We start from the raw sequence: 27,884 nt of genomic DNA on the forward strand, positions 1-27,884 counted from the left end.
GTTTGTTTTGGTGACATCGCCAAATTATTATCAATTTTTTCGGAAGATATTATTGTAATTTTGATGACGCGTTAGGCCCAGCCGCTACTATATCTGCAAATTTTTCAAAAGGTGTTTATCACATAAATATAAAGTGTTTGAGATTAAAGATAAATGTATGCATAGATCATTTTTAGCACAGGGTTTGAATAAAAATCGTTGAATAGTACAAAATGTATCTTTGTTTTCATAATTATTTTCTACTTTGATAAAATCTTAAACTTGAAACTGAAGTGGCCTACCAAAAAATTTTATTGATAACTGTCATGCCTAAAGGCAAACACACCCCTCTCTTATATCGGGGGAAATTGATAAAAAACTTGGTTCGTGCACTAAATAATATTACAATCTAATCTTACTCCTTTTTCGTAGACGAAGAGGAAGAAAAGTTCTTATATAAATGGTTGATTTTTCTTTCAACCAACACAGTTCGACTTGATCCGTTCTAAGTTAGAAACATGAAATTCTTCATTGTCTTGGTTGCCGCTTTGGCTTTGGCTGCCCCCGCTATGGGCAAGACCTTCACTCGCTGCTCGTTGGCCCGTGAAATGTACGCCTTGGGTGTACCCAAATCCGAATTGCCCCAATGGACCTGCATTGCTGAACACGAATCCTCGTACCGCACCAACGTTGTTGGCCCCACCAACTCCAACGGATCCAACGATTATGGTATCTTCCAGATCAACAACTACTACTGGTGTCAACCATCCAACGGCCGTTTCTCCTACAACGAATGCCACTTGTCCTGTGACGCTTTGTTGACCGACAACATCTCCAACTCTGTGACCTGTGCCCGCAAGATCAAGTCCCAACAAGGCTGGACTGCCTGGTCCACCTGGAAGTACTGCAGCGGTTCCTTGCCCAGCATCAACGATTGTTTCTAAGATGTGACCGATTTTCTAATAAATTTATAATTTTTTCAATTAATTTCAATATGTTTTTTTTTTTTCAAAATGTGAGTAAAATGTTAAGTGGGAAAACATCCCGGTTAGAATCAACTGTAATTTGATATTTCGGGGTTTGATATTATAAAAAATATGATAAAAAAAAGCTATGTTTGATATACATACGCAAAATAGGAAAATGTGCTTAACATATGCAACATATCCTAAAAGTATGCCCAACACATGCAAAATATACCAAATATGGAACTCATATTGAAACCAGTAAGGAAGGCTCAAAAGTCGGGCGGGGCCGACTATATGATACCCTACACCACTATGCATATTTAGTAGAACTCTCGTAAAAGAAAAGTTTATATTGCAATTTCTGAGCTCTATGACATATCTGGTACAAAATATCATTATGGTAGAGTGTATATTCCGAAAGTTGGAGATTTAAAAACCAAATCGGATGAAATATATATATAGAGGGCAAATTTGAAATTCTTCCATCTATGCTAAACTCGGTTAAATTTCGAAAATTTACTCCATTTGGCCTAATATTAGCTATTTGGTGCATAATAATCCTGGAATCAATAATGATATATATATGGAGGCTATATCCAAATCTGAGCCGATCTTCATAAAATTGAAAACAGCAATTTCTTGGCTGCATCTGATATCTGGTCCAAATATTATTCTTGTATCGTGCACTAAATTTGAAGTACTTATTTCTATACTAAATTCGGCCTGAAGTGCCAAAATTCACATTTGGTGCACAAGAAACCTAAAATCGGATGAAGATATATATAGGAGCTATATCCAAATTAGAACCGATCTTTATAAAATTTGAATCATGTATTGCTAGGCTGTATCTGATATCTGGTGCAAAATATCTGTCTCGTGGAGTGCATATTACGAATGTGAGGGACTTAAACACCAACTCGGATGAAACATATATATGAGAGCTATAGCTATATCTGAACCGATTTTCACCAAATTTGAAGCACATGCTTGTAGGCTGAATCCGGTCAGATGTAGCGAAATTCACAACATTTGGACTAATATTAGCCATTTGGTGCAGAAGAAACCTAAAATCGGATGGAGTTATATATAGGAGCAATGGCTATATCTAAGCCGATTTTCACCAAATTTGAAGCACATGCTTGTAGGATGAATCCGGTCAGATGTAGTAAAATTCACAACATTTGGACTGATATTAGCCATTTGGTGCAGAAGAAACCTAAATTCGGATGAAACATATATATGGGAGCTATAGCTATATCTGAACCGATTTTCACCAAATTTGAAGCACATGCTTGTAGGCTGAATTCGGTCAGATGTAGCTAAATTCACACCATTTGAACTGATATTAGCCATTTGGTGCAGAAGAAACCTAAAATCGGAAGAAGATATATATGGGAGCTATATCTAAATTTGGACCGATTTTAACTAATATCAATAGGGTTTGTCCTTGAGCCAAACAAATGTTATTTAGAAAATTTCATCTCATTCGAATAATAAATGCGACTTGCATTTTGTTAACAAAAATACATGGACAGACGGACGGACGGACACGCATAAATCGACTCAAAATGTGATTCTGTGCTGATCACCAAAAGGAACTATGGGTATATCTCGTTTTCTTCTCCATGTTACAAACAAATGCACAAAGACATAATACTCATACCCAACATATGCGAAAATCCGATTTGTAATCTTCAGTTTTGATTTGAATTTAACAATTATTTTGGAAATTTCTGGGCAGTTATAGGTGACAATTGAACTTCCTCAGTGCTCATTTAACAACATAGACCAAAAAAGGAGTCTGTATTTAAATTCTCTTTCCGATAAATATAGTCGATCTACATTGTCATAGCCTCCTTTTATCAGTTTCCTTGTGATATAAACTATTTGGAGTATCCAGGCTTATTGTATTCAATCAACTAGGCTGTAATTTAGTATTTTAAGTTCAAAGGGAAAACAAACCAAAAAAAAAAAAAAAATCAGGTAAGGTCTTTTTTTTTGGCATAGTCCCCATAGGGGATATCTTTTGATAATCGGAATTTTGAAGGTTTCAGCACCAATTTTCGACAACATTTCCCGTATCTATGCAATTTGTTTTCGCATTGAATGAAAATTTGACAAATGCACCTAACATACACCTAGAGTTATCGACCGAATTTTTGAATGACCCCACCATATACTCCAGCAATGGTATCGGCAATTTGATATTCTTACTTTTTTATTGTTATATTATCATAATAACAATAAAAGCCAAGTATTTTTTTCAGAATTTTCTGTTTAACTCATCTAGTTAGACTTTTATAAGTCCCCTTTGATTTATGGCGTTATTTTATTTATTATAAAAATCACATTATTTTCCCGGCATTTCGATTATTAACATGTCCATTATGAGCGGTCATAAATCTAAAAATTATCATTCCGCATAGATCTTCTGAAAATGTTCTTTGTCTGCTATCTCATTTTGTTCTCACCTACTTCATTTATAATTATGATTTAGTACCCAGCTGGGATTTGCTATTTCTTCCCAACCTCTCTCTATCTCTTTTCCTTAACTTTGTAAATTTCATATGATATTTATCACATTTAAATGGGGATAGAAAATTTGCATATGCAAACAGTGGCAATTGGTTATGACAAATTTGAAGAATTAAAAAATGTTTCCCTAGAAATTTCAAGTATCTACACTTTTTAAAATTTTATGATGGTTTGCTAGAATGCCGTTCCCGCACTCAAATTTATGGTACAGACTAAAGAATTTTAATTTTTAATAATAAGTCATAAAAATATTCAATATTGTGAATTTTGAGAGAATTAAGTGAAAAGTATGAACGACATCTATGGAAGCACTATTTTCAAAAATAACAGATGAGAGACAACTATTTAGTCCATACCTTTATCTGTCTATGGTATAATCCGAAAGCATATGAAGAGAAAACAAAGAAACAATTCTTGTCTGTGAACCCCCCTTTAAAATCTTTTTGCTGACCAATTTTTTTTAGAGTAAAATATAGGAGCATGTTTTCCAGCCTCTGAATGATTGATATACTGATGTTGATGCCTTGCCATTTAATTTTGAAATTTCCTAGCAGTTTTCCGTTTCAATTGATTCTGGACAAAGTAGTTCTCTCAGAACAAATTTTGAATTTCTTTCATTTTCTAGTATGGATATACTGCAAATCTTACCTTTCCATAATAATAATTTGTCCGTCATATCCACGTGCCACTGTCTATGATATATTATGATAAATTTCTAAAATCTAACACAATCTTGTATGTTAAAGATTTCACAAAGATCAATGATACCGGTCATAGAATATGCGAATGTGAAATTTTGCAAATCTAAGCAACGCCCACTCAACATAGAAGTGAATTGTTGTGTGAAAAGATTGATTGTCTGGTGGTTTGTGGGGGGATAAAAAAATAATAAAAAACAAACAAATTTATTTAACTGAGAGAGTTTCAATGAATAATGAGGGAGCGGAGAGAAGTGATGGGTAATACTGACTCATATTGTTTTATCAACACTAAATCTCTGCTGTTATATCTTGTATATAATCTTGTAACAAATATCTATCGAATAAGTTAGAATAGGGTTTCAATTTAAAGAAGGGTCTCTTGAAGACATTCGCTGTAAAGAATAACCAATACGACTTTATGGTGGGCAGAAAAGAAATCTGTAAGGAAAGGTTAAAAGTCGCGCGTGTTCGACACCGCTATCCGTAACAAAAAAATGTGTATTGGGAATTTGTGTGATGTAGATCCTACCATCTATGGAATGCGTATCATGACTTTTGAGCACTTATACTTTGGTTTCAGACGGAACAGGCACAGGGTGAGATAAAAAAAAAGCAACAAGGTCAAACCCCATAATTTTTAAATTTTTTTACATGTTATTGAATGAAAGCAAACAATGTCGGAAATAGCATCAAATTTTAGAATAAGTTTAGATTTGTTCGAATTGGTCACCTTTGGCACGAATTATGGTCTTTAAACGGCCAATGAAACCGTCACACGCTGCCCGAAAATTGCTCTATGGTACTTTGGCCCATTCCCAGTGAAGCGCTTGCTTGAGGTGATCGACACTTTGGTATATTTTAGTGCCAACCTTGCTTTCCAAAATACTCCAGACACAATAGTCCAACGGATTAGCATCCGGAGATTTTGGTGGCCATTGTGCGCTAAAAATGAGGAGAGGAACTTCATTTTGTAACCATTCTTGGGTGGCGGGTGCTGAATGCTATGGTGCTGAGTTCTGATGGAATGTCCGAGATCTGCGCCCAAGATGTTTGCGTGCCCAAGGCTTTAATACACCCTCCAGAATATTTTTGCGATAAAATTCGGCATTTATTCTGATGCCACGGTCGATTAATACGAGCGGAGAGCGACCATCGGCTGTTATGGCGGCCCACACTATCACCATTGCCGGCGCTTGAGTTCTGGTGGTCAACCAAAGGTTTACATTTTCAGCTGACCACTTTGGCAACTAAACACGATCATTTTGTTTGTTTACAAACTGCTGGACAACGAATGCTTTCTCATCGGAGAAAATCAAATTTGGCAGTTCACCATTTTCGGCCAAGCGAAGCCACTCTTTAGCTCTTTTTTCTTTTGTTGGGGTGTAAGTTCTTGCACCTTTTGGAATTTCAATGGTTTTACTCCGAGCTCATTTTTCAATATTTGCCGAATGGAAAATTGCGATATGATCAGTTCACAAGCCATTTTTCGGCCACTGTGACGCGGGTTTCGATCAAGTCGCTTCTTTATTTTTCGAACTATTTCTGCTGATGTAGCTTTCTTCTTCCTTCCACTTCTTTGACGTCCGGCTACGCTACCAGTATACGGTAGCGAGCAATGGTACGAGATACAAAACATTTATTCACATTTAAATGCTGGAGTGCTCTAACGATAGCCACTTGTGGTTTTCCAGCCAAATAAAATGAAATCACACTATCACGCTTGAATTCCATCACGAATAACTTTTTGTCTGGAAAATTCTCACCAAAATGCTTAATAATTTTAACAGCTGCCGGACGACAGCTGGGTTAGAAGTGACAGCAGTCTGAAGTTGGTTGCAGATTTTTTTATCTCACCCTGTGTATGGGAGCTATATCTACATCTGAGGCGATCTGTGAAATTTCACAGAGGTTTTTCTGAACTGTATCCGGTACCTAACACCATTGTTGTGGAGTTCATATTACGAATGTTAGGTACTTAAACACCAAATCGGTTGAAACATAACTAAATCTGAACCGATTTTCACCAAATTTGAAGTACTTGTTTCTAGGCTGAATTCGGTCGGAATTACAAAAATTCTGACTAATATTAGCCATTTGGTGCACAATAACATTGAAATCGGATGAATATATACATATAGGGGAACTATATTTAAATCTGAACCGATCTCGATAAAATTTGGCTGAGGTATTTTTGAGTATCTGATATCCGGTACCAAATATCTTTGTTGTGGAGTGCATATTATGAAAGTTAGGGACATAAACACCAAATCGGTCGGAACATATATATGGGAGCTGTAACTATATCTGGACGGATTTTCACCAAATCTGAAGTATTTGCTTTTAGGCTCAATTTGTCGAATATGTCGAAATACATCCTATTTGGACGAATATTACACAATATCATTTATATCGGGCGAAAATATATAAAACATTTATATGGAAGCTATAGCTATATCTGAGCCGATTTTTACCAAATTTAAAAACGGGCGGACGGACGGACAGACGAACGGACATTAATAAATCGATTTAGAAAGTAATTCTATAAGGAACCCCAAAAGAGAAGGTTGTATACTGTAAACAAATACCCAAAGACATAATACCTTGACCACAGTGTGGAGTAGGGTATAGTACAAAGGGTTGGTGTAGGTTGCCCGAACATAGAAATATGCCACCAATAGGCATTCCAAAGGTTTTCAAGCCCTTTAAACTTTGTCATAGAAGAAACTGTGGAGTCCAATAGTACATAAAATATCTTCATGTCCTGTTTTACCTCTAGAAGTCTTCTAAAGGGTAAACCTGGGTGTTTGGGTAGGATACTGTTCTCAAATTATTTCTGATTTTCACTCCCTTTCATTTAACAAAAAATACAGAACAAAAACTATTCCAGCGCCCAACGTGGGGCTCGAACCCACGACCCTGAGATTAAGAGTCTCATGCTCTACCGACTGAGCTAGCCGGGCATATGCGGAGTCTTTTCAACGAATACCATTACAAAATATTCTCAGAACGAAGAATGCCATGAAATAAAGGATGATAACACACATCACTAACAACAACAACAGCAACAACAAGAAGACGAATTAATTATACTAAAATACCGCCCACGGTGGTGGTGACCTCTTCAGAAGAATAAAAAGAATGCACACATGCTAGGGCCAAGAACTTTTTCCATCTCATAGAGGGAGCACACACTTACATATGTATCTACTTATAGTATGTGTGCGATAGGTGAAGGAGTAGTAGAGGGTAGCGGTAGAATTGTTCCCCTTTATTTATAAACATGAGCTGTGGGTTGTGTGTTGTTAACTCGCCACGCTTGGTGTATTTTTACAACATGGGAATTTAAAAATAAATTTGAGAATAGCCAACGAATTTCAACTAATCCCCTCCCAAGAATATTGTGCCTTGGCGGGCTGTAATAAAATGCTGAGAGAAGAAGAAAAACAGAAAACAAAAACGCAACAAAAAGAACAAAATAAAACTGTCGGTGATGTAGACATTTTTGTAACTGACAGCTAACAAGATGTCAAAAATCACTGAAGTTTGAAAATACATGCGATAAGGTAAACTACAACAAAAACCAAAACAAAAACAATAACCCAAAACAACAACACTAACAATCATGGGTAACATGAATAATGACAACGAAAGTCTGGAGAATACCTCCGGGAGGGCTCAGGCCAAAGTTCTTTGTAATCAAGTTGTTGGCGTTGGTGGTGGTGACGGTGGCGATGGCGTTGTAGGGTCTACGACCGTCATCGATAAGACGTGAGCAGAGTTTGTGGTCGTTTGAGTTTGACTGACTGACTGACTGATATCGTATTTATATGATAGGTCTGTTTTATGACTTGTTACAACGTAAATAGTTGACAATTTCAATAGCAACAATTATAACAACAGCAACAACAACGTTGGGAGTGTGGTAGATAAGGTTATGGTTTTGAAATAAATGAAAGAATTGAATTGAGTTAGGTTAGTTTTGAAAATAGAAATGCCTGCAATTTTCACACCCCACAAATGAGGATAACTTTAATTGGGAGATCTAAGTTACCAACTTTCTGATTTATTCTGAAGCGGACATAATTATCACTTTATTATGCGGGTTATGACTAAAAAAAAAACGGGCATAATCCCCATTGCAATTATGGAGGTTATGTCCGTATTTTTTTTAATAGCACATATAATAAAGTGGGGATTATGTTCCCTTCCAAAACGGGAAGTATGAACGTTTGCCCCCCACAGCAATGCCTGAAAAAAATTTGGACATAATACCCAGACAGAAAAGCAGGGCTTATGGCTTATTAAGGGGCTCGGATTGACCTGAAATTTTTATTACAGGTACATAAATTTTAATCTGATTACGGCAAAGTAATTTTTTCGTGGGGGGAAATACCCGGTTACCCGGTTATTCGACCTAAAATATCGGATACAAAAAACCGGGTTTTATCCGGATCTGCTGAATTGACACCAAATGGGTATAATTTGAAAGCATATCCAACAAGTGGTCATATAATGGGGTTGTTTGAACCGGTTCCAGAGCAATACAAGAATATTGGTATTTTTGTTCGCGAACTTCTTGAAAACCCCTCAAAAAGTCGAATATGAACGCATTATGGGGTACTAGTATCTACATAGTTCATTATAGCCTAGCCTCTTGGCTTTCCAAAATCATACCATATGCGTTGTTAACTCTTGTTGTTCCGAAGATATAGATGATAAAAATCATGAAATTAAGATTCTCTCCGACCGAAGGCCGACTACTTACAAAAGTTATAAGGTTTGGAAAAACTATCGGATTTTGTATCCGAACTTTCGGGTCGAGTAACAAGGTAACCGTGTATTTCCCCACAAAAAAAAAATATAAAAATTATATCAAACCCCCTACATTTCTTTACCTCTTTCATAACTTTGACGCCGAAAACCGCTGAATCAGACCAATATCATCATCTACTTGCCAAATTCTGTGCCTTTGGTTGTATGGGCTATTGCACCGAAGCAGCCATTTTCTGGTATGATTGTGGGTCTGCCATCGGAACCGAGGGCTTGATTCAACAAGGTCCTTCCTGACGCCTATTCGAGTTCCAAGTTTCCCCTCTTCATCAGTTATAGGGACGCAGCTGTGGTATAGCCTCTAAGGTCATGGGTGTATTAACCACTGGCGACTTTGGAGTCCCGACGATAGGGACCGCGAGCTTTAACACTAGAGTATAACTTCCTCTCGTACTTTGGTTTTATCCTAGTCTTCCTAAATTAATTTTCCGTCACGTCATGCCAATGAAACTGATGCAGTTAGTATCTACTCTCCTAAATCCGTTTTTATTCTCTTTCTCTCTGATATTGGAGGACAGGGATGGGGGAAAGCATACTACCTAGAGAGAGGTGATTTGTTGGCACCTGCCAATAATTGTTTGCTCTTCTCATTTTCATGAGCTCTTTCCTCACGACGCCTGTTCGGGTTTCAAGTTTCCCCTCCTCATAAGTGTGTGTTGGATGTATTTACCACTGCCTTTTTTGGAGTCTTGACCGGTCACCATCTTTGGTACAAGACTAGATTTCTTTGGAACTTTCTCTCGTACTTCTGTTCCAACATAGTCTCCCTTGCATATTCATTTTCCAAGATTTCGTCCGGGAACCCCTTGATTAAAAATAACTAATAAATTCCAAAGTTTTCGGCCAGGAGGGTCTTGAAAAGAAGAAAAAAAATAATTCTTTAAATACACGAAAAATCCACGAATACTAAGTAAGGTGACCCTTGAACACATTTCTTAAAAAAATCAGGATTTTCGGCAAGGTCACCCTTTAAAAATGTTTAGTTTTAAGTCAAGAAGTCTTTAACGATTTACAAAGATTCTCAAGTTTAAAAAAAAAAAAAAAATAAAAAGCCTGGACCAATTCGGAGACCACTTCCGCATTCCATGAGATTTAAGAGTTTTCAAAGAAGATTAAACCTTATACATTGATCAGGGAGTTATTTCAGTTTTTCAATATTGGATTGATTCCATTTTTTTTATTTTTTTTTCTAATATTGTCACATTCTCTAATCAATAGTCTCGGATATTGTGACTTTTTGTAGAAAAGAAGACTGCTTTATACCACTGATACTTAAATTACCAGTCTTTACTCCCCTCTAGGTCATGCCATGCAAAACACAGAACAAAAACTATTCCAGCGCCCAACGTGGGGCTCGAACCCACGACCCTGAGATTAAGAGTCTCATGCTCTACCGACTGAGCTAGCCGGGCATGTGTTGACTCATTCAATACAAAATAATAAAAAAATACACAAACTTATTTTTAGAACTAAGAACCAAGAAGAAAAGCAGGAAGACATCGGCGTCCATCGACCAATTTAAAATAAACATACATAAATTAAAACTCCGAAATAGCATCACCCCCACTTTTAGCCCACGGCAGGCACCACGTCGTATACGTTTCCGTGTTTGATTATTTTCTACTTTATCAGCAGAATATTTTGAAGTACCGAGGCTAGTTTCTTCGCCTGATCAAAGATCTCTTATTGCTGAATTCAATTTATGCGGAGAATGGGCACATTTCTATGATTTGTTTTGGTTGAAAACCATTGCGAAATGATATAGAGGAGTTAAATGGTATAACATTAGATTTTATGAAGTAGGAGGTCTTCATTATTATATTTTTCTTCGACGATGTCATCTCCGGAATAATCGACCAAGTATGAAAGTCAACAATATTATCCTCAACTGTAACATTGCACAAAATGTCTTGAGTGCTTAAAGTTGGAACCTAATTCTAATATGTTATAGCAATTATATTGCAACAATCTTCGATGACAGATATATGAGATCGAAAATTCAATGATTCGTAGCAATATTTGTTATCGCAGAACAATTATTATTATTTTTTTTATTGCAGAAAACCAAACTAAATGCGAATCTCAGCCTACACCCTTGCTATAACATTTTATTCAATACAGACCTCATTTTGCATTAGGCAGTATCAACTGATCTTTACTAGAATGTATGGGTCTTTCAATGCTCAATTTTCCATCGCGCATGCAAAACACAGAACAAAAACTATTCCAGCGCCCAACGTGGGGCTCGAACCCACGACCCTGAGATTAAGAGTCTCATGCTCTACCGACTGAGCTAGCCGGGCATATATTCGGTACCAGAACCTAATCTAAGCAATTTGAAATTGTTTCTCTTCCCCGGACTGTAGATCTCTTCACTTTGTCAAAATGTTATTCGTATCAGATCCGTGTTGATGGTCTCTTGACGATACAGGCTGTGTGAAAAGTTAAGGAGTGGTACTACTTCTTCTCTCCTCAGTGGTAACGTAAAAATATTTGGAACGTTGAAGGAGGTTTCATAGGGATGCAGTTGCCATAAACCAACGTCACTTTTGGAGTCTACCCTTCGTTCATTGCAGCTAAAGTGCATTACCGGCGGATACATGCTGATATCGCAATCTCTGCTCGAATTGGGCGCCACTAATACTAACGAGCAAAACATCGACTAACTGAATAAACCAGATTTATTTTGGCTCAACCATTTCCTTGTTTCATATTGGGCGCCACAGATACATGCGAACTTTTCCGAACGCTGACCTGTGAATTGAAAACGTCGCCTTCTCATGGCGCTAGTGAACCATTTACTTAAGAAAACAAATAACCGTGACATATAACCTACATATAACCATGAGATTCCTTCAAATTATTAACTCTCAGCCGTATTAAGAATTTTTCATGTTCTACAGAAAAAGGTCCAAAGGTATAAAATATACAGTCAAACCGATACCATAAATCGAAATATTATGTATACCACCATTAGAGTCCACCCGACATTCATTTCAACTGAAATACATCACCTTAGAGGACAAAAGCACACAAGCCTAAAAACTATCCTACGATTTTCATATTGGGCGCCATTTAATAACAAACTGCAGGACATCGAGCGCAGTCTATTAGAATAACGCATCAGTTGCATCTTGTATTGGGCGCCACTTCATGACAATAACCACAACAAACTAGATAAAGTATTATGTAGCAGATTCATCTTGAATAACGTATATGACTATGTCCAGAAAGTTGTCTGTCCGAAAATACCTGGCCCCAACTACTCTCAAGAGTGGTATTGGAGTCCGCCCTCAATTTAATGCCGAAGAACTTCACGTACAGGGAATGAAAAAGTATTTTTAGCCATCTACTTATAATAATGCAGCAGTCTCAACTCATATTGGGCGCCAGTTTATGACAATACGCAGAACTGCTCAGATAAGCCAGCCTCAGACTTTCATATTGGGCTATCAAATGGCGCACCTTAGATTTTCATATTGGGCGCCATTTAATGACAAAGTGCAGAGCTCCCTAGAAAATTTAGTCTATATCTAAATTTTCATATTGGGCGCCTTTTGATTACAAAGTGCAGAGCATCATCAAGGATACTCTTATGCAAACCACTATTAAAGTAAGGTAGCAGTTTCATCTTGTATTGGGTGCCACTAAATGACAATTCGCAGAACGTCGGCCAAGCCCTAACTACATTCAGGACACAATTGTTGTCCCCTCTCGTATTGGTGTCCACCCTCCATTTCTTGAAGCTAAAGAACATGGCATGCAGAAACACGCGATATAATTTCTGCCGAAGTACTTCAAGATAACGCAGCACTAGCATCTCATATTCGGCGACACTTGGCCATGTACAGAACTAGGCTTGGATTTTCATATTATCATTTGGTGACAAAGTGTAAAGCATCGAGGTTATTCTCTTAGATTAAATCCACAGTACCACCACTTGAAGACAGTACAGAGAATAGTTTAGAAAAGCTAGCTTCAGATGTTCATATTGGGCGTCATTTGATGACAAAGTCGAGAGCATCGAATATAGTCTAATGTAAAGTAATATTAAATTAATACAGGGGTTTTATCTTGTATTGGGCGCCACTAAATAACAATGCGCAGAATGTCGGCAAAGCTCCAACTACATTCTGGATAAAATTGTTGTCTCATCTCATATTGAAATCTACCCTCCATTTGCTGCAGTCGAAAGACATTATATGCAGAGATACACGAGGTACTTTCGGTTCAACGATTTAGGGATGATGTTGCAGGGCCATCTCATATTGGTCGCCAATTGATAACAATGCTTAGAAAATCATAGATAATTCAGCTTTTGATTTTTATATTGGGCACCATTTGACGAGAAAGCACAGAACATTAAAGGTAGTCTTATCTAACCATTTTCTTGGTAATGTAGCAGTTTCGTCTTGTGTTGGGCGCCACTAAATGACAATGTTCAAAAAGTCGGTTGCCTGGACAAACCAAGTCGCAACCACTATTTTATAACAATGCACAGAACGTCTGTCCAGTGTAAGGTAAAGTCCCGCAAAATATGATTTTCAATATTTAAATTAAAAGGAGATCATTTTTTTCATAACATTCTACGAATCTTTCAGAATTCCCTCTTGCAACCTGAGTACTTTTTCCAGAGAAACCCTTGTTAGACATGCTTAAATAATTTTACATGAAAGCTCACGCTTCCAGGTATCATTGTTGTTTATTTTGCAACTGCTTCGAAAGAAGCTCCACGCTTGTCTAGTTGTTTGACGTTTCAACCGATATCAATGACAGGTGAATGAAAGACATTCGTCATTTTTTGCCTTTCTGTAACATGGCAAGGGAACAATACAATTAGTTCCATAAAATTGCATTTACATGACTTTTACATGTTTCCATTCATTGGTGGATTTCACGAGAACAAAAGGTATAATGTTGCTCGTATGGGAATCTTCTGCCTAACTTTTCCATTTTTTCTAAGTTGTTTTTCTTTATTTCTTAGTTTCCAGGGAGAAATAGAGAATGTGTGAGATTCTGTTAGACGCAATGTAATGTTAACAAAATGGTTTTAGAAATGAAAGAGTTAGAATTGTAAATCCCAACGACAACAAATTGCAACAATTCTGAGAATCGACCATGTCAAAGACGAATGGTAATTTGAGAGTTAACAAGCCGAGGCAATGATGTGCCAAACAATGGCTATCAGTTACTTAGTCTACAAAGCGGCCATGTCGATACCCGAGCCAGACATGCGACTAATGGATTGTGAGATAGGGTCTAACATTTCACTTTGAAATGCAATCGTGCCATGTTGTAGATATTCATAAAACATGTGTCAATTTTTAGCTGATGTTTTGTTTTTTTTTTTTTTTTCAGAAAAGCTAAGAACTTGTTGTATCTGAACAATTAGTAGCAAAGCGAAAGAAGTTTTTACGTTTCGTTCAAATGAGAAATGTGTGAATGAGATAAGCATTTCATTTCATCCGGATAATGATATTCTTCTTATGGGATGCTTTGACATGTTTAGACGCCATAAAACTCAATAGAATTTAGATACCATGTTTTCTGATAGGTGTGACCGTCGTGAAATCGTAGAACACAACAAAGTTGCCAACACAGACGTCATAGGGATTGCAAAAGTTTTGTTCTACACTTTCGTGAAAGAAAGAACATTTCTTTCCAAAGCTATTTAGATGTGGGGAAAAAATCTTCATATTTATTTGTCCATATATATGGAGATAGCTGAATACAAAACTGCCATTAGAGGCATTCTGAAAGCGGTTCAAGTTATATTTGCAAAAAAATATATATCCTAAAAATTTAAAAAAATTCGTGTTATATAAAATTTATTTACTAAGAAAAAAGCAGATCTAGATTTTAAGAAAAACACGGACTTCTATAAAAAAAAAATCAATTGCATTATCATCAATTGGCGCCCAATATGAAATGAGACTCCTTTTTCAAGATGAAAAAAATTGGGTTATTTTTTGCCCAGGAAGTTGATGTTTGCGTATTGCCATTAAGTGGCGCCCAACACAACATAAAATTGATGCATTACCCCGAAAACTTTCCTTACCTTTACAGGCCAGATTTTCTGGACATTATTATCAATTAGCGCCCAATACGAGATGCGAAATAAGTTGGGTTCTTCTTTGTCAGACAGTTGATATTTCGTGTTTTTTTTCATTTAGTGGCGCCCAGCTTAACATAGAACTGATGAATTACGTTGAAAATTTCTCTCGCCTTAAAGGCCAGATGTTCGGGGCATTATCATCGTGGAATGTGTTGGCTCCTTGGTTTGCAAATTTTCTTCTCCCAAAACTGATGCATTACCCTAAAAACTTCTTTGATTTTACTGTCCTTACTGTCCAGAATTTCTGCGAATAATCATCAGTTGGCGCCCAATACGAGATGAAACTCCTGTTTCATTCAAAAATAAGTTGGGACCACAAGCAGGTTACGTCTGTGTCAGGCAGTTGATGTTCTGTGTTTTTATTCTATTTAGTGACCCCTAACATAACATATAAGTGCTGCAGTACCCTGAAAATTTCCCTCGCCCAAATGACGCACAATACGAGATGAGAATCCTGTATCATTCAAAAATAAGTTGGGCCCTTATTTGCTCAGGCAGGTGATGTTGTGCATATTACCATTTAGCTGCACAAACTAAATGATACATAAAATGATACATTACTCTGAAAACTTCTCTCTTTTTACTGACCAGAACTGGACAATTAGTTGTTGCCCAGTTCGAGATGAGACTCCTGTTTCGTCCAGAAATGAGTTGAACCCTTGTTTGCCTAGGCAATTGATATTTTGCTCATTACCATTTAATGGCGCCCAACATGACATACAAATTATGCATTATCATGAAAACATCTCCCACTTTACTGGCAAGATGTTCTGGGCATCATCATCAATTGGGGCTGAATAGGGAATAAGACTCCTGTTTCATCCAGAAATAAGTTGGGCCCTTGTTTGTTCAGGTAGTTGATGGTTGGCGCATTGGTATTTAGTGGTGCCCAATATAACATAAAACTGATGCATTGCCCTGAATGCTTCACTCACCATTACAGCCCAGATGTTCCGGACATTGGTGCCCAATACAACATTAGACTCCTGTTTCACCCAAAAACTAGCTTGCTACTTCTTTGTCAGGCAGTTCATGTTCTGTGAATTACGATTTAGTGGAACCCAACATGACAAAATACTGATGCATTGTCCTAAAAATGACCCTCGCCCAATTGGCTCCCAATTCGTGATGAGACTCCTGCTTTATTCAGAAATAAGTTGGACCCTTGTTTGCTCAGGTAGTTGATGGTTGGCGCATTGGCATTTAGTGGCGTCCAATATAACATAAAACTGATACATTGCCCTGAAAACTTCAATTACCTTTACAGCCCAGATGTTCTGGACATTATCATCGATTGGTGCCCAATACGACATGGGACTCCTGTTTCATCCTAAAACAAGCTTGCTACTTCTTTGTCAGGCAGTTGATATTCTGTGAATTACGATTTAGTGGCACCCAACATGACAAAAAAACCGATGCATTTTCCTAAGAATATCCCTCGCCCAATTAGCAACCAATTCGTGATGAGACTCCTGTTTCATCCAGAAATAAGTTGGACCCCTTTTTTGCTCAGGTAGTTGATGGTTGGCGCATTGGCGTTTAGTGGCGCCCAATATAACATAAATCTGATGTATTGCCCTGAAAACTTCAATTACCTTTACAGCCCAGATGTTCTGGACATTATCATCGATTGGTGCCCAATACGACATGGGACTCATGTTTCATCCTAAAACTAGCTGGCTACTTCTTTGTCAGGCAGTTGACGTTCTATGAATTGCGGTTTTGTGGAGTCCAACGTCACATAAAACTAATGCATTACCCCAAAAATTTTCTTTGCCCAATTGGGCCCTAATACGAGAAGAGACTTCTGCTTTATTCAGAAATAAGTTGGACCCTTGTTTGCTTAGGTAGTTGATGTTTAGAGTAGTAGCATTTAGTGGCGCCCGACATAACATAAAACTTATGCATTACCCTGAACGTTTTCCCATAAGTTGGGCTCTTGTTTGTGCTGGCAGTTTATGTTTTGCGAATTGCCAATTTATGGCGCACAACATGAAAGAAATCTGATGCATTATCCTGAAAATTTTCCATACCCAATCGGCGCCCAATATAAGTTGGGACTCCTACTTGTTTGGTGATCTGCTTATTATCATGTAGTGACGCTTAACATAACTTAAAACCGATGCACTACCCTAAACATTTTTCTCATCAAATTGGCGCCCAATTCGAGATGCGACTACTGTATCATCCAGAAATAAGTTGGGCTTTTTTTGCCCATGCAGTTGCTGATTTGCTCATTGCCATTTAGTGGCGCCCAACATAAGATGAAACTGATTACCCAGAAACGAGATTAGACTTTCATTTCATCCTTGTTTACCCAGACAGTTTGTGTTTCGCACATTTTCTTATAGTGGCGCCCAACATAAGTAAAAATGTCCCTCGGCCAGAAAACCATTTTCTGAGCCGATGTTTTGTGAATTGTCATTAAAATGCAGCCAATTTGAGATGAGACTACTGTGGCGCTAAATTTAAAATCCGACTGATTTAACATTTATTTCGGCTGTCCGGCGCATTGTACTCAAGTGACGCCCAATATGGAATGAGACTGTAGCATCATCTTAAGGTAGTTGAGGCAAAAGTAATATCTTTTGTCAGCGAAGGTTATAACATTTACCCTGACTTTTCTCCACATTGTCATCAAGTGGCGCATAATATGAGATTAGACTGTTGCATTATCCTAAGGTAGTTGAGGCAAAATTAATCTCTTCTGTCAGGGAAGACTATATCATTTATCTCCACTGTTTTCCACATTGTCACCAAGTGGCACCCAATATGAGGTGAGACTGTAGCATCATCCTGAGATAGTTGAGGCAAAAGTAATATCTTTTGTCTGCGAAGGCTATAACATTTACCCCGAATTTTTTTTACATTGTCTCTAAGTGGCGCCCAATATGTGATGAGACTGTTGCATCATCTTAAAGTAGTAAATACAAAAGTAAGCTCTTCTGTTTTTGTATTTATTAAGGCAGGCACTTGACAATATTTCATAATCAATTTAATTGAATTTCAAAATAAATTTTAATAACAAAATAAATGCCAAACACAATTACTTCTCCTCAAGCCTAGGAAAATTGCGACACACGAAAAACGCAAAAACAAGAGAAACACACACATTACTCCATCAACTAACCAAAGAAAAATAGTTCGGAAAACTATTTGGACTACAGCTGTAATTGTGTGTGGCAAATAATAAAAAACGTGTGATAAAGACCGCACACATTTAAATGACAAATGGATTCCAAAACTATCAAGCCAAGATGTAAGTAAAGATAGGCCGACGTCGACGACAGATATGAGAGTCGCTAGTGACATTATCTCACCTACAAACACACTGTTCAAATGGTACCTGTTTTTTCATTTCGATTTGCTTAATTTAGCCCGGTTTTCCAGCAGTTATTGACTTGGTGGACCATTTTGTTGTTGTTTTGTTTGTTAGCAACTTGCGGGTCTTGTTCCACAAACGTTATCAAGGAGACTAAGCCAAGCCGGGTTGGTATTTATTGAAGCATTACAATCTTGCAATATGACATGGTGCAATGTTATTGCAGCAAAATGAATGAAGAAAAATAGACAACAACCACCACAAATTTTTCAGTCGGCTTTTCAATTAACGATAACTGCACAACATAATTTGCTCTCAAATTTCACTTTTCTATGGTAATACAGGTGTGTCATACATACACACGAACATACGTATTGTGGTGCTGAAGTGTAGGACTATTTCAAAATACAAAATGTTGCCAACAAATAGTTTTTCCATGGAATCTGTAGTAGACATCCCAGCATTGGCTTGAGATTCCCGTTTCGTTGTTTCAGCTATTTCGGCAATTCATACTTCGAATACCTTAAGTACGCAAAGTGTGATGTTGTAAATCATGGCAACATGTTTGGGTTGTGAATAAATCTCTCTCTGTAGCCACAGAGTTTGTCTGTAATATTTGTGGATGCAACGTGGTAGCATAATGGTGTACAGTAAAGAGATTTATGGGCTATATCATTGATAACTGCTACAAAGTGGAGTTTGTTTTTGGATTTTTGGACTATATTTTCCATTGAAAATAAGGGAAATGGAAAACTTGAAAATTAGGTTAACGTCTTGCACAAAAATCCCTGCATGTTTAATTATTTTTTTTTTGTCAAAATTACTGATACGTGGGTAATTTTTAATTACTGTCAAGTGGCGCCCAATATGAAATCAGTCTACTTTGTCATGCTGAGTTCATCTAGGCTATTCTGTCCATTGTCATCAAGTGGCATCCAATATGGGATGGGACTCCAGCATCATTCTGAAGCGGATGGGGCTAGAAGTACCCTTTTCTGTCTGCGAAGGTGGTGTTCTGTTCTGAGCAATGTCATCAAGTGGCGCCTAATATGAAATGAGACTACTGCATCATTCTGAAGTGGTTGGGCTCAAAAGTACACTTTTCTGTCCGCGATGGTGGGGTTTTGCAGCCGTAATAATTGTTTGCCTCAACGAGCACATTATGAAAGTAGAGAAGAGACGTGTATCGGTGTTTTGCATGTTGACAACGCAAAACAAACCTAAATGTTCACCTCTCTTCCACATTTTGAGACGTTTTCGGATAAAGATTTCTTCGGATCCTTGTATTTTTGGTATAAAGAGTCTTTGGCAATACTAGTGAGAACAATACGAGGATTATTCCGGTTGAACATTTTAGCCCTCAAGTGATTTATCACAGGGGTCTTTTTGGTCCTTTTTTCAAAATATGGTAAAAAACTCCCTTTAAACGGGATCGTAAAAAAAGTTAAAATATTCCACACAATCATCTGCCATAAAATTATATTATAGGTTCCAGAATACATAAAAAGTCTTAAACTTACCTAAACGCCAGAAATTCATATATATTAACAAGTAAAAAAAGCTATAAGTTCAACCGGGCCCAACTTGAAAACCCTCCACAATTTGGAGCGAATTTGGCAATTTTCAAAAGAAAAAAAATCGTTAAAAATTCTGATAAAATCCTAAAGCTACCAAATGTAGCCGTTATATTAAGCTATATCAAAACGTGGGCCTGCAGAGACAATCTTCTGCCATATGCTGTAGTATGCATTACGAATTTCAAATCCCAAATTTGAAACAATTCCAGTGAATAATGTCTCTAAAATCATCAAAATACCGAATATCGGGAGGTACCTTTATATGGGGGCTACACGAAGACGTGGGTCTGCAGAAACAAATTTCTCTCTTGGGAGATATAAGAAACTGCAACAAAGTCGAACGCCATAATTTTTACATGTTTTTTAAATTTTATTGATTGAAAGCAAAAAATGTCGGAAATAGCATCAAATTTTAAAATTAGTTTAGATTTGTTCGAATTGGTTACCTTTGGCACGAATTATGGCCGTCACACGCTGCCCGAATGTTGCTCTGCGGTATTTTGGCCCATTCCCAACGAGCGTTTGCTTGAGGTGATCGCCACTTTGTTAGTTTTTAGTGCCAACCTTGCTTTCCAAAATACTCCAGACACAACAGTCCAACGGATTGGTATTCGGAGATGTTGGTGGCCATTGTGCGCTGAAAATGAAGCGAGAAACCTCATTATGTAACCATTCTTAAGTGGCGCTTGCTGAGTGCGATGGTGCTGAGTCTTGTTGGAATGTCCAAGGTCTGCGGCCAAAATGTTTGCGTGTCCAAGGCTTTAATACACCCTCCAGAATATTTTCGCGATAATATTCGGCATTAATTCTGATGCCACGGTCGATTAATACAAGCGGAGAACGACCATTGGCTGTTATGGCGGCCCACACCATCACCATGGCCGGCGCTTGAGTTCTGGCGGTCAACCGAAGGTGCACATTTTCAGCTGACCTCTTTGGAAAGTAAACACGATTATTTTGTTTAATTTGATTTCACAAACTGCCGGACAACGAATGTTTTCTCATCGGAGAAAACCAAATTCGGCAGTTCACCACTTTCGGCCAAGCGAAACAACTCTTTAGCTCTTTTGAGTCTATTTTAATCCTGTTGTGGTGTAAGTTCTTGCATTTTTTGGAATTTCAATGGCTTTACCCTGAGCTCATATTTTACTATTTGCCGAATGGAATATTGCGATATATTCAGCTCACGAGCCATTTTTCGGCCACTGCGATGCGGGTTTCGATAAAGTTCCTTCTATACTTTTCGAACCATTTCTGCTGCTGATGTTGCTATTTTCTTCCGTCCACATTCTTGACGTCGGGCTACGCTACCAGTATCACGGTAGCTGGAGTGCTGGAGTGCTCTAACAATAGCCACTTGTGGTTTTCCAGCCAAATATAAAGGAATCACACTATTACGCTCGAATTCCATCACGAATAACTTTTTTTCCGGAAAATTCTCACTAAAATACTTTTGTACGCTTGTAAATAATGTAATGAACTGTCACTGGAATAATTTCAACAGCTGTCGGACGAGTGGCTTAGAAATGACAGCAGTCTGAAATTGGTTGCAGTTCAGTTTCATCTCACCCTGTATATCTCAATTTGTGTCTTTCCACCGAAAAGTAAAAAAACTGCTCAAAAAAAAATTTAAAGGCGAAATCCACTTCAGTTGATGCTGGTTTAAGAATTCCAAATCGAAATCGATTTTTAGCGGATTGGATAATAGAAAAGTCCACTTTTTTGCTGAAGACGAATTTGTAAAAGTCTACTTTTGTAGTCCTATAACTTGCTCAAAAATATACAAATGAAGGAATAGCATTATCGCCTAAAATTCTCAGCTTTTTATTTATTTTAATTTATTTTACTGAAAACATCCTTTTTAAATCAGTGCAATCCCCATTACAATATTTCATTTCAATATCAATCAAACCGCTTATGGTTGAAAACAATTATGTATATTTTATTGACGTCCAACATAACCTTTAAATGTCCAAAATATTTTAATTTCACTTTATACAAAAAAAAAAAAAAAAAAAAACCTTTAATGCACTGCATTTTTTTATTAAAATAGCTATGTAACAAAGTGTCAAAATTAACCATAAAATGAAAATGAAAATACATAAAAACCTAATCTTTTTGTCGACATGATTTTCAAGTGGTATTGGCCATTATTTGAATAACAATGATGGACAACTATGTAATGTTGTCATCCAGCCAACTAAATAACGCCCCATTTTTGGGTGAAATCCATGATGATGGAGATTGACAATGGTGGTGGTCATTTTTTGTTTTGTCCACCTTGTCATTTGTTTATTTTCACATTCCTTGAAATTGTGCGCCGCGGTGAGTGATTATGGTAAGTTATGCGGTGCATGACATTAGGACGACAATTTAAATTGTTTTGAATTTTTAATAAAAACAATAAAATATATTTATTGGGAAATTACTTCAAAATGGGGTGTTGCCATAAAGCGGGTTAGGTTGGATTTTATTAGTTGGATATAAATATGGGAGCAAAGATGCTGCTTTGTAGATGGTGGTTATTGTGGATTATTATTATGTTGTAAATATGTGCGTAGTACATAAAAGAAGGCCTATTGAAATATTTTTGCACAAAAATAATTCATATTTATTATGAACCGATCCTCACGAAATTGAAAATGGAGGTGGGGTTATGGTCAGAATAATAATTTTGCAGTTGCTCTATAGGTCACTATTATGAACCAAACGACGCGAAAAAAAACATGGAGTTAGAGTTTAGGAGTGGGCAGAAACCTACCAATTTGGGACATCGGACAATAATTAAAGATAAAATAGACCCTAACTTTTATGTAAGAAAATAGGAAAATTTCCACTAAACCGGGAATATTTTCAACCCCAGCCAAATCACAAATACATTTAAAGATCACTTCTGACCAAATCAGTGATGCTAATAGCCAAGAAATTTGATATATAGCAAAATAGGTACAATATATATGTAAAATAATTGATCTTATTTATTCTACTTACAAATTAAGAACCGCTGGACCATTTTTTATCGCATGCGATTGTTTCAATTTGACTTACAATTTTGAATTGTAAATTTTCTAATTGTTTACACCCTTCAACACTACGTTTTGGGGGTTCTATATGCATGTCGCAATTATCGTCCGATCTCACGAAATTTGGCATTCATTTCAATATATTTATTTTAAAATATAAAATTTACCTGATTTAAGCCCTGTCCTACCGAAAAATGTGATAATTTGATAATTTATTGGAAAAATAATTACCTGCAAAGAAAAGAAAAATCAAAATATCAGTAAAAAGTTAAATATAATAACCTAAATATTAGGACGAATAATAGTTTTTTTGTTCTTCCCCAAAAATTCAAATGAGGAGTCAAGAGGTCTTCGCATAGAAGACCATGGAAATTTATCAAAAAATAACTAGAGGTCTACTCACAGAAGACTTAAGGGTTTTTTTTACAGAAGAGCAATACAGGATGAGATATAAAAACTACAACCAACTTCAGACTGCTGTCATTTCTAAGCCACTTGTCCGACGGCTGTTAAAAATATTCCAGTGATAGCTCATTATATTGTTTGCAAGTGTGCAAAAGCATTTTGGTGAGAATTTCTCCAGAAAAAAAGTTATTTGTGTTGGGATTCAAGTGCGACAGTGTGATTTCATTATATTTGACTGGAAAACCAGAAGTGGAAATCGTTAGAGCACACCAACATTTAAATGTGAATAAATCTCTTGTGTCTCGCACCATCGCTCGTTACCGTGATACTGGTAGAGTAGCCCGACATATGTCAAGGAAGTGGACGGAAGAAAACAGCAACATCAGCAGCAGAAATGGTTCGAAAAGTATAGAAGCAACTTGATCGAAACCCGCGTCGCAGTGACCGAAAAATGGCTCGTGAGCTGAACATATTCGGCAAAAATTGAAAAATGAGCTGAAGGGTAAGCCATTGAAATTCCAAAAAGTGCAAGAATTCACACAGCAACAGAAGGAAATAGACTCAAAATAATCGTGTTTATGTGCCAAAGAGGACAGCTGAAAATGTGTACCTTCAGTTGGCCACCAGAACTAAAGGGCCGGCCATGGTAATGGTGTGGGCCGCCATAACAGCCGATAGTCGCTCTCCGCTCATATTCATCGACCATGGCAATAGAATAAATGCCGAATATTATCGTGACAATATTCTGGAGGGTGTTTTACAGCCTTGGGCACGCAAACATTTTGGCCGCAGACCTTGGACATTGGAAAAGGACTCAGGACTCAGCACCATCGCACAAAGCACGCACCACCTAAGAATGGCTACAAAATGAGGTTCCTCGCTTCATATCCAGCAGAGCAACACTTGGGCAGCGTGTGACGGTTTCATTGGCCATTTGAAGGTCATAAATCGTGCCAAAGGTGACCAATTCGAACAAATCTAAACTTTTTCTAAAAGCTGATGCTATTTCCGATATTTTTTGCTTACATTTAATAAATTTTTTTAAAAAATGTAAAAATTATGGCGTTTGACTTTGTTGCAGTTTTTTATCTCACCCTGTATGCCTTCTCGTAAAACCAAGAGGTCTTTTCCTAGAAAACCAAGAGGTCTTCTCATAGAAGACCAAGAGGTCTTCTTATAGAGGACCAAGAAGGTCTTCTCATAGAAGACCAAGAAGTCTTCTCATATAAGACCAAGAATTCTTCTCATAGAAGACCAAGAGGTCTTCTCATAGAAGACCAAGTGGTCTTCTCATAGAAGACCAAGTGGTCTTCTCATAGAAGACCAAGTGGTCTTCTCATAGAAGACCAAGCGGTCTTCTCATAGAAGACCAAGCGGACCAATAGGTCTTCTTATAGAAGACCATCAGATCTTTTCATATAAGAACAAGAGGCCCTTCTCATAGAAGACGAAAAGGTCTTCTCATAGAACACCCAGATGACTTCTCATAGAAGACCAAGAGGTCTTCTCATCTCATAGAAGGCCATGAGGTCTTCTCATACAAGACCAAGAGGTATTCTCACAGAAGACAAATCGGTCTTCTCACAGAAGACCAAGTAGTTTTCTAATGGAAGACTTATTGACCTTCTTTTCGAGGGTAGATTCATTTTCTCATGGAAGACCTACAGCTATTTAAGTATGTGAGCATGTGTGTATGTTCTACAATAAATTACACATTTCCAGAACTGTGTCATTTCTTTGTCTGACGATAAAAATATCTGCGAAAATGCAAACGATTGCCATTTTTTGTTGTCGTATTTTGTCATGTCAGCCCACTTTTGATTTGAAATGATTACCTCATCACTATTTTCTGAGATATGAATTGTAATCAATTCAAAATAATCTCTGCATTTACTTTGTATTGCTAAGACGATTGTTGGCAATGATTATTATTTTTAATTAATACAATTTTAAATAAATTGCAACATTTGCGTATTGGACAAATTAATATTGACATGACAAACTCGCATGATTTTTAAACTCAAAATTTTTGTTGAGAAAAAACTTTCTTTCAACCCATTATCAAAATCTCATTTTTTTTATTAAAATCCAATAACATTTCTCTCTTTGATGTGTATTATCTTCGGCAACATTTTTTATAACAATAAAAGGATTGTATTGATAGGACATGTTAACACTCGAGGACATAAAGGTGTCTGATTGGCGCTTTGTTAAAAATGATGTTTAAAAATCCCTTTAAACGGGATAGTAACAAGTTGAAATATTTAAAAAAAATATTTGTAATAAAAATCTACTAAAGGCCTCGGAATGCATAAAAACTCTTAACCTTGTCTAAATGTCAGAAAATCAAAGATATGAGTATTTCATGTGAGTTTATGCAAAATTCTCCTTTAGAGCATCATTTTAGAAGATGATGTCAAAGACAAAAATATTCCCAATCAATTATTAGTCGGCACAGAAAAGAAATCTCTATTTATACCCTCAGCCATATGGCTAGAGAAGGTATATATCATTGGTACGGCCAAAACGTATCTCATCGAAATAACGGTTTCAGGTCACTTAGAGTCGATCTAGCCATATCTGATTTGGTCCCAAATTGGAACATCGTAATATTATTATCAAATGTAGATTGAGTTCTGAGATGGGCAATAACGGTCAACTCCTTCTGGTACCTCCTCCACTAAGTGTCGAATTTTTTAAAGAAAATATTTTACTGCATAAAAAGAGAAAGGATGATACGATTTTTGTTCAACTTCGCAAATCCTAAATTTTACACCAGTACTAGGTCAGGTGGGAAAATGGACTATATCGGTTCACTCCATCAAGTACCTCCCCCACAAAGGGTCAACATTTTGAATAATTATGTCTCTTATGAAATGTGATGTAAGAGTCCGCTTGTCTTCAATTTACACACATCACAATATTTTTAGTAATCAAAGGTCCGATGTGAAGATGGGATACATCGGTCCACTCCTCCTGGTACCTACAAACAAAGGGTAAATTTTTTTAATAACCATGAAGCTCATAAAACGCGAAATTAACATCGGAGACCAAGAGGTCTTCTCATAGAAGACCATTCCATATATCTGAGAACCCCTTCTGGTACCTCCACCACAAAGGGTCACAATTTTTATACCCTCCACCATAGCATGGAGGGTATATTAAGTTTGCCATTCCGTTTGTAACACCTCGAAATATACATTTTAGACCTCACATCACATTGATCAGCATAAAATTCTATGTCGATTTTGCGATGTCCGTCCGTCTGTCCATCTATGGAAATCACTCTAGCTTCCGAACGAAATGAAGTAAGTTGATAAAAATTTACTCAAATGTGTATTATGTCTGCAGGACTTTTGGTATTGCAAATGGGACATGTAGATCCACGTCTTCGTATAGCCCCCATATAACTGTACCCCCGATATTCCGTATTTTGATGATTTTAGCGACATTATTTACCCGAATTGTTTCAAATTTGGTATTTGAAGTTCGTAACGGATAATGAAGCCTACAACAGAAAATGGGCCATGTAGATCCACGTCTTCGTATAGCCCTCATATAACTGTACCCTCCGATATTCGGTATTTTGATGATTTTATTTTGGCATTTGAAGTTAGCAATGAATACTACAGCCTATGACAGAAAATTGTCTGTGCAGGTCCACGTCTTCGTATAGCCCTCATATAACTGTACCCTCCGATCTGCGATATTTTGATGATTTTAGCGACATTATTCACCTGAATTGTTTCAAATTTGGTATTTAAAGTTCGTAATGGATACTTCAGCCTATGCCAGAAAATTTTCTGTGCAGATCCACGTCCTATATTCCCCATGGTACCCCCGCTATATTCGGTATTTTGATGATTTTAGCTACATTATAAACAGATTTTTTTTTCAAATTTCGCATTTGAATATTGTAATAGCTTATGACAAAGTTGCCTATGCAGGTCCACTTCATCGTATAGACCCTAATATACGGCTCATTCGGTATTTTTAAGATTTTAAAAGAATTTTTAACGGATTTTATTTTTATGTTTTTTTTTTTTTTTTTAAATTGTCAAATTTATTCCAAATGGTGGAGGGTATTCAAAGTTCGACCCCGCCGAACTTATAGCTTTTTTACTTTTTAATAATTTAATCTGTCATAACTTGAGAAATAATTCAGCGATTCTTTACAACTTGCTATATCTAAATATTTTTCTCAACCAGAAACTTCGGAGAAATATGAATTTTATGATGAAGTTACTAATATAGACAAAACATGGCACCTCGCAATATTTATACCGTATTCATTTAGGTCCGATATGAAATGGACAATATTGGCCCGTTCCTTCAGAACCCACTCCATAGAGGTTCAAGAGTTTGAATAATCATAGCAGATGTCAACATATATTTTAATAATCTATCATTGGCTGAGAGTATACGTCTG

At 36.9% G+C, this 27,884-nt stretch overlaps 2 protein-coding genes and 3 non-coding genes across 5 annotated transcripts in view; 1 reads left to right on the forward strand and 4 right to left on the reverse strand.

Annotated features, from left to right (window-relative positions):
• The window catches only part of LOC101894439 (uncharacterized), a 150,757-nt gene that overhangs the window by 53,208 nt on the left and 69,665 nt on the right, over positions 1-27,884 (reverse strand). The window lies entirely within an intron of this gene.
• On the forward strand, positions 457-966 carry LOC101893151 (lysozyme 1-like). The gene has a single exon (XM_020037581.2). It carries the CDS (start codon positions 498-500, stop codon positions 921-923), a length of 426 nt encoding a protein of 141 aa, XP_019893140.1. The 5' UTR covers positions 457-497; the 3' UTR covers positions 924-966.
• TRNAK-CUU (transfer RNA lysine (anticodon CUU)) lies at positions 7,071-7,143 on the reverse strand. Its single transcript has one exon. It is a non-coding gene; the product is annotated as a tRNA-Lys (tRNA).
• TRNAK-CUU (transfer RNA lysine (anticodon CUU)) lies at positions 10,353-10,425 on the reverse strand. Its single transcript has one exon. It is a non-coding gene; the product is annotated as a tRNA-Lys (tRNA).
• On the reverse strand, positions 11,244-11,316 carry TRNAK-CUU (transfer RNA lysine (anticodon CUU)). The gene has a single exon. It is a non-coding gene; the product is annotated as a tRNA-Lys (tRNA).

The sequence above is a fragment of the Musca domestica genome, unplaced genomic scaffold (assembly GCF_030504385.1).
Source record: "Musca domestica strain aabys unplaced genomic scaffold, Musca_domestica.polishedcontigs.V.1.1 46, whole genome shotgun sequence".
Lineage (NCBI taxonomy): Eukaryota > Metazoa > Arthropoda > Insecta > Diptera > Muscidae > Musca > Musca domestica.

What these genes read in the sequence shown, in the direction of transcription:
- LOC101893151 (XM_020037581.2), top strand. Translation starts at nt 498, where the DNA reads ATGAAATTCTTCATTGTCTTGGTTGCCGCTTTGGCTTTGGCTGCCCCC.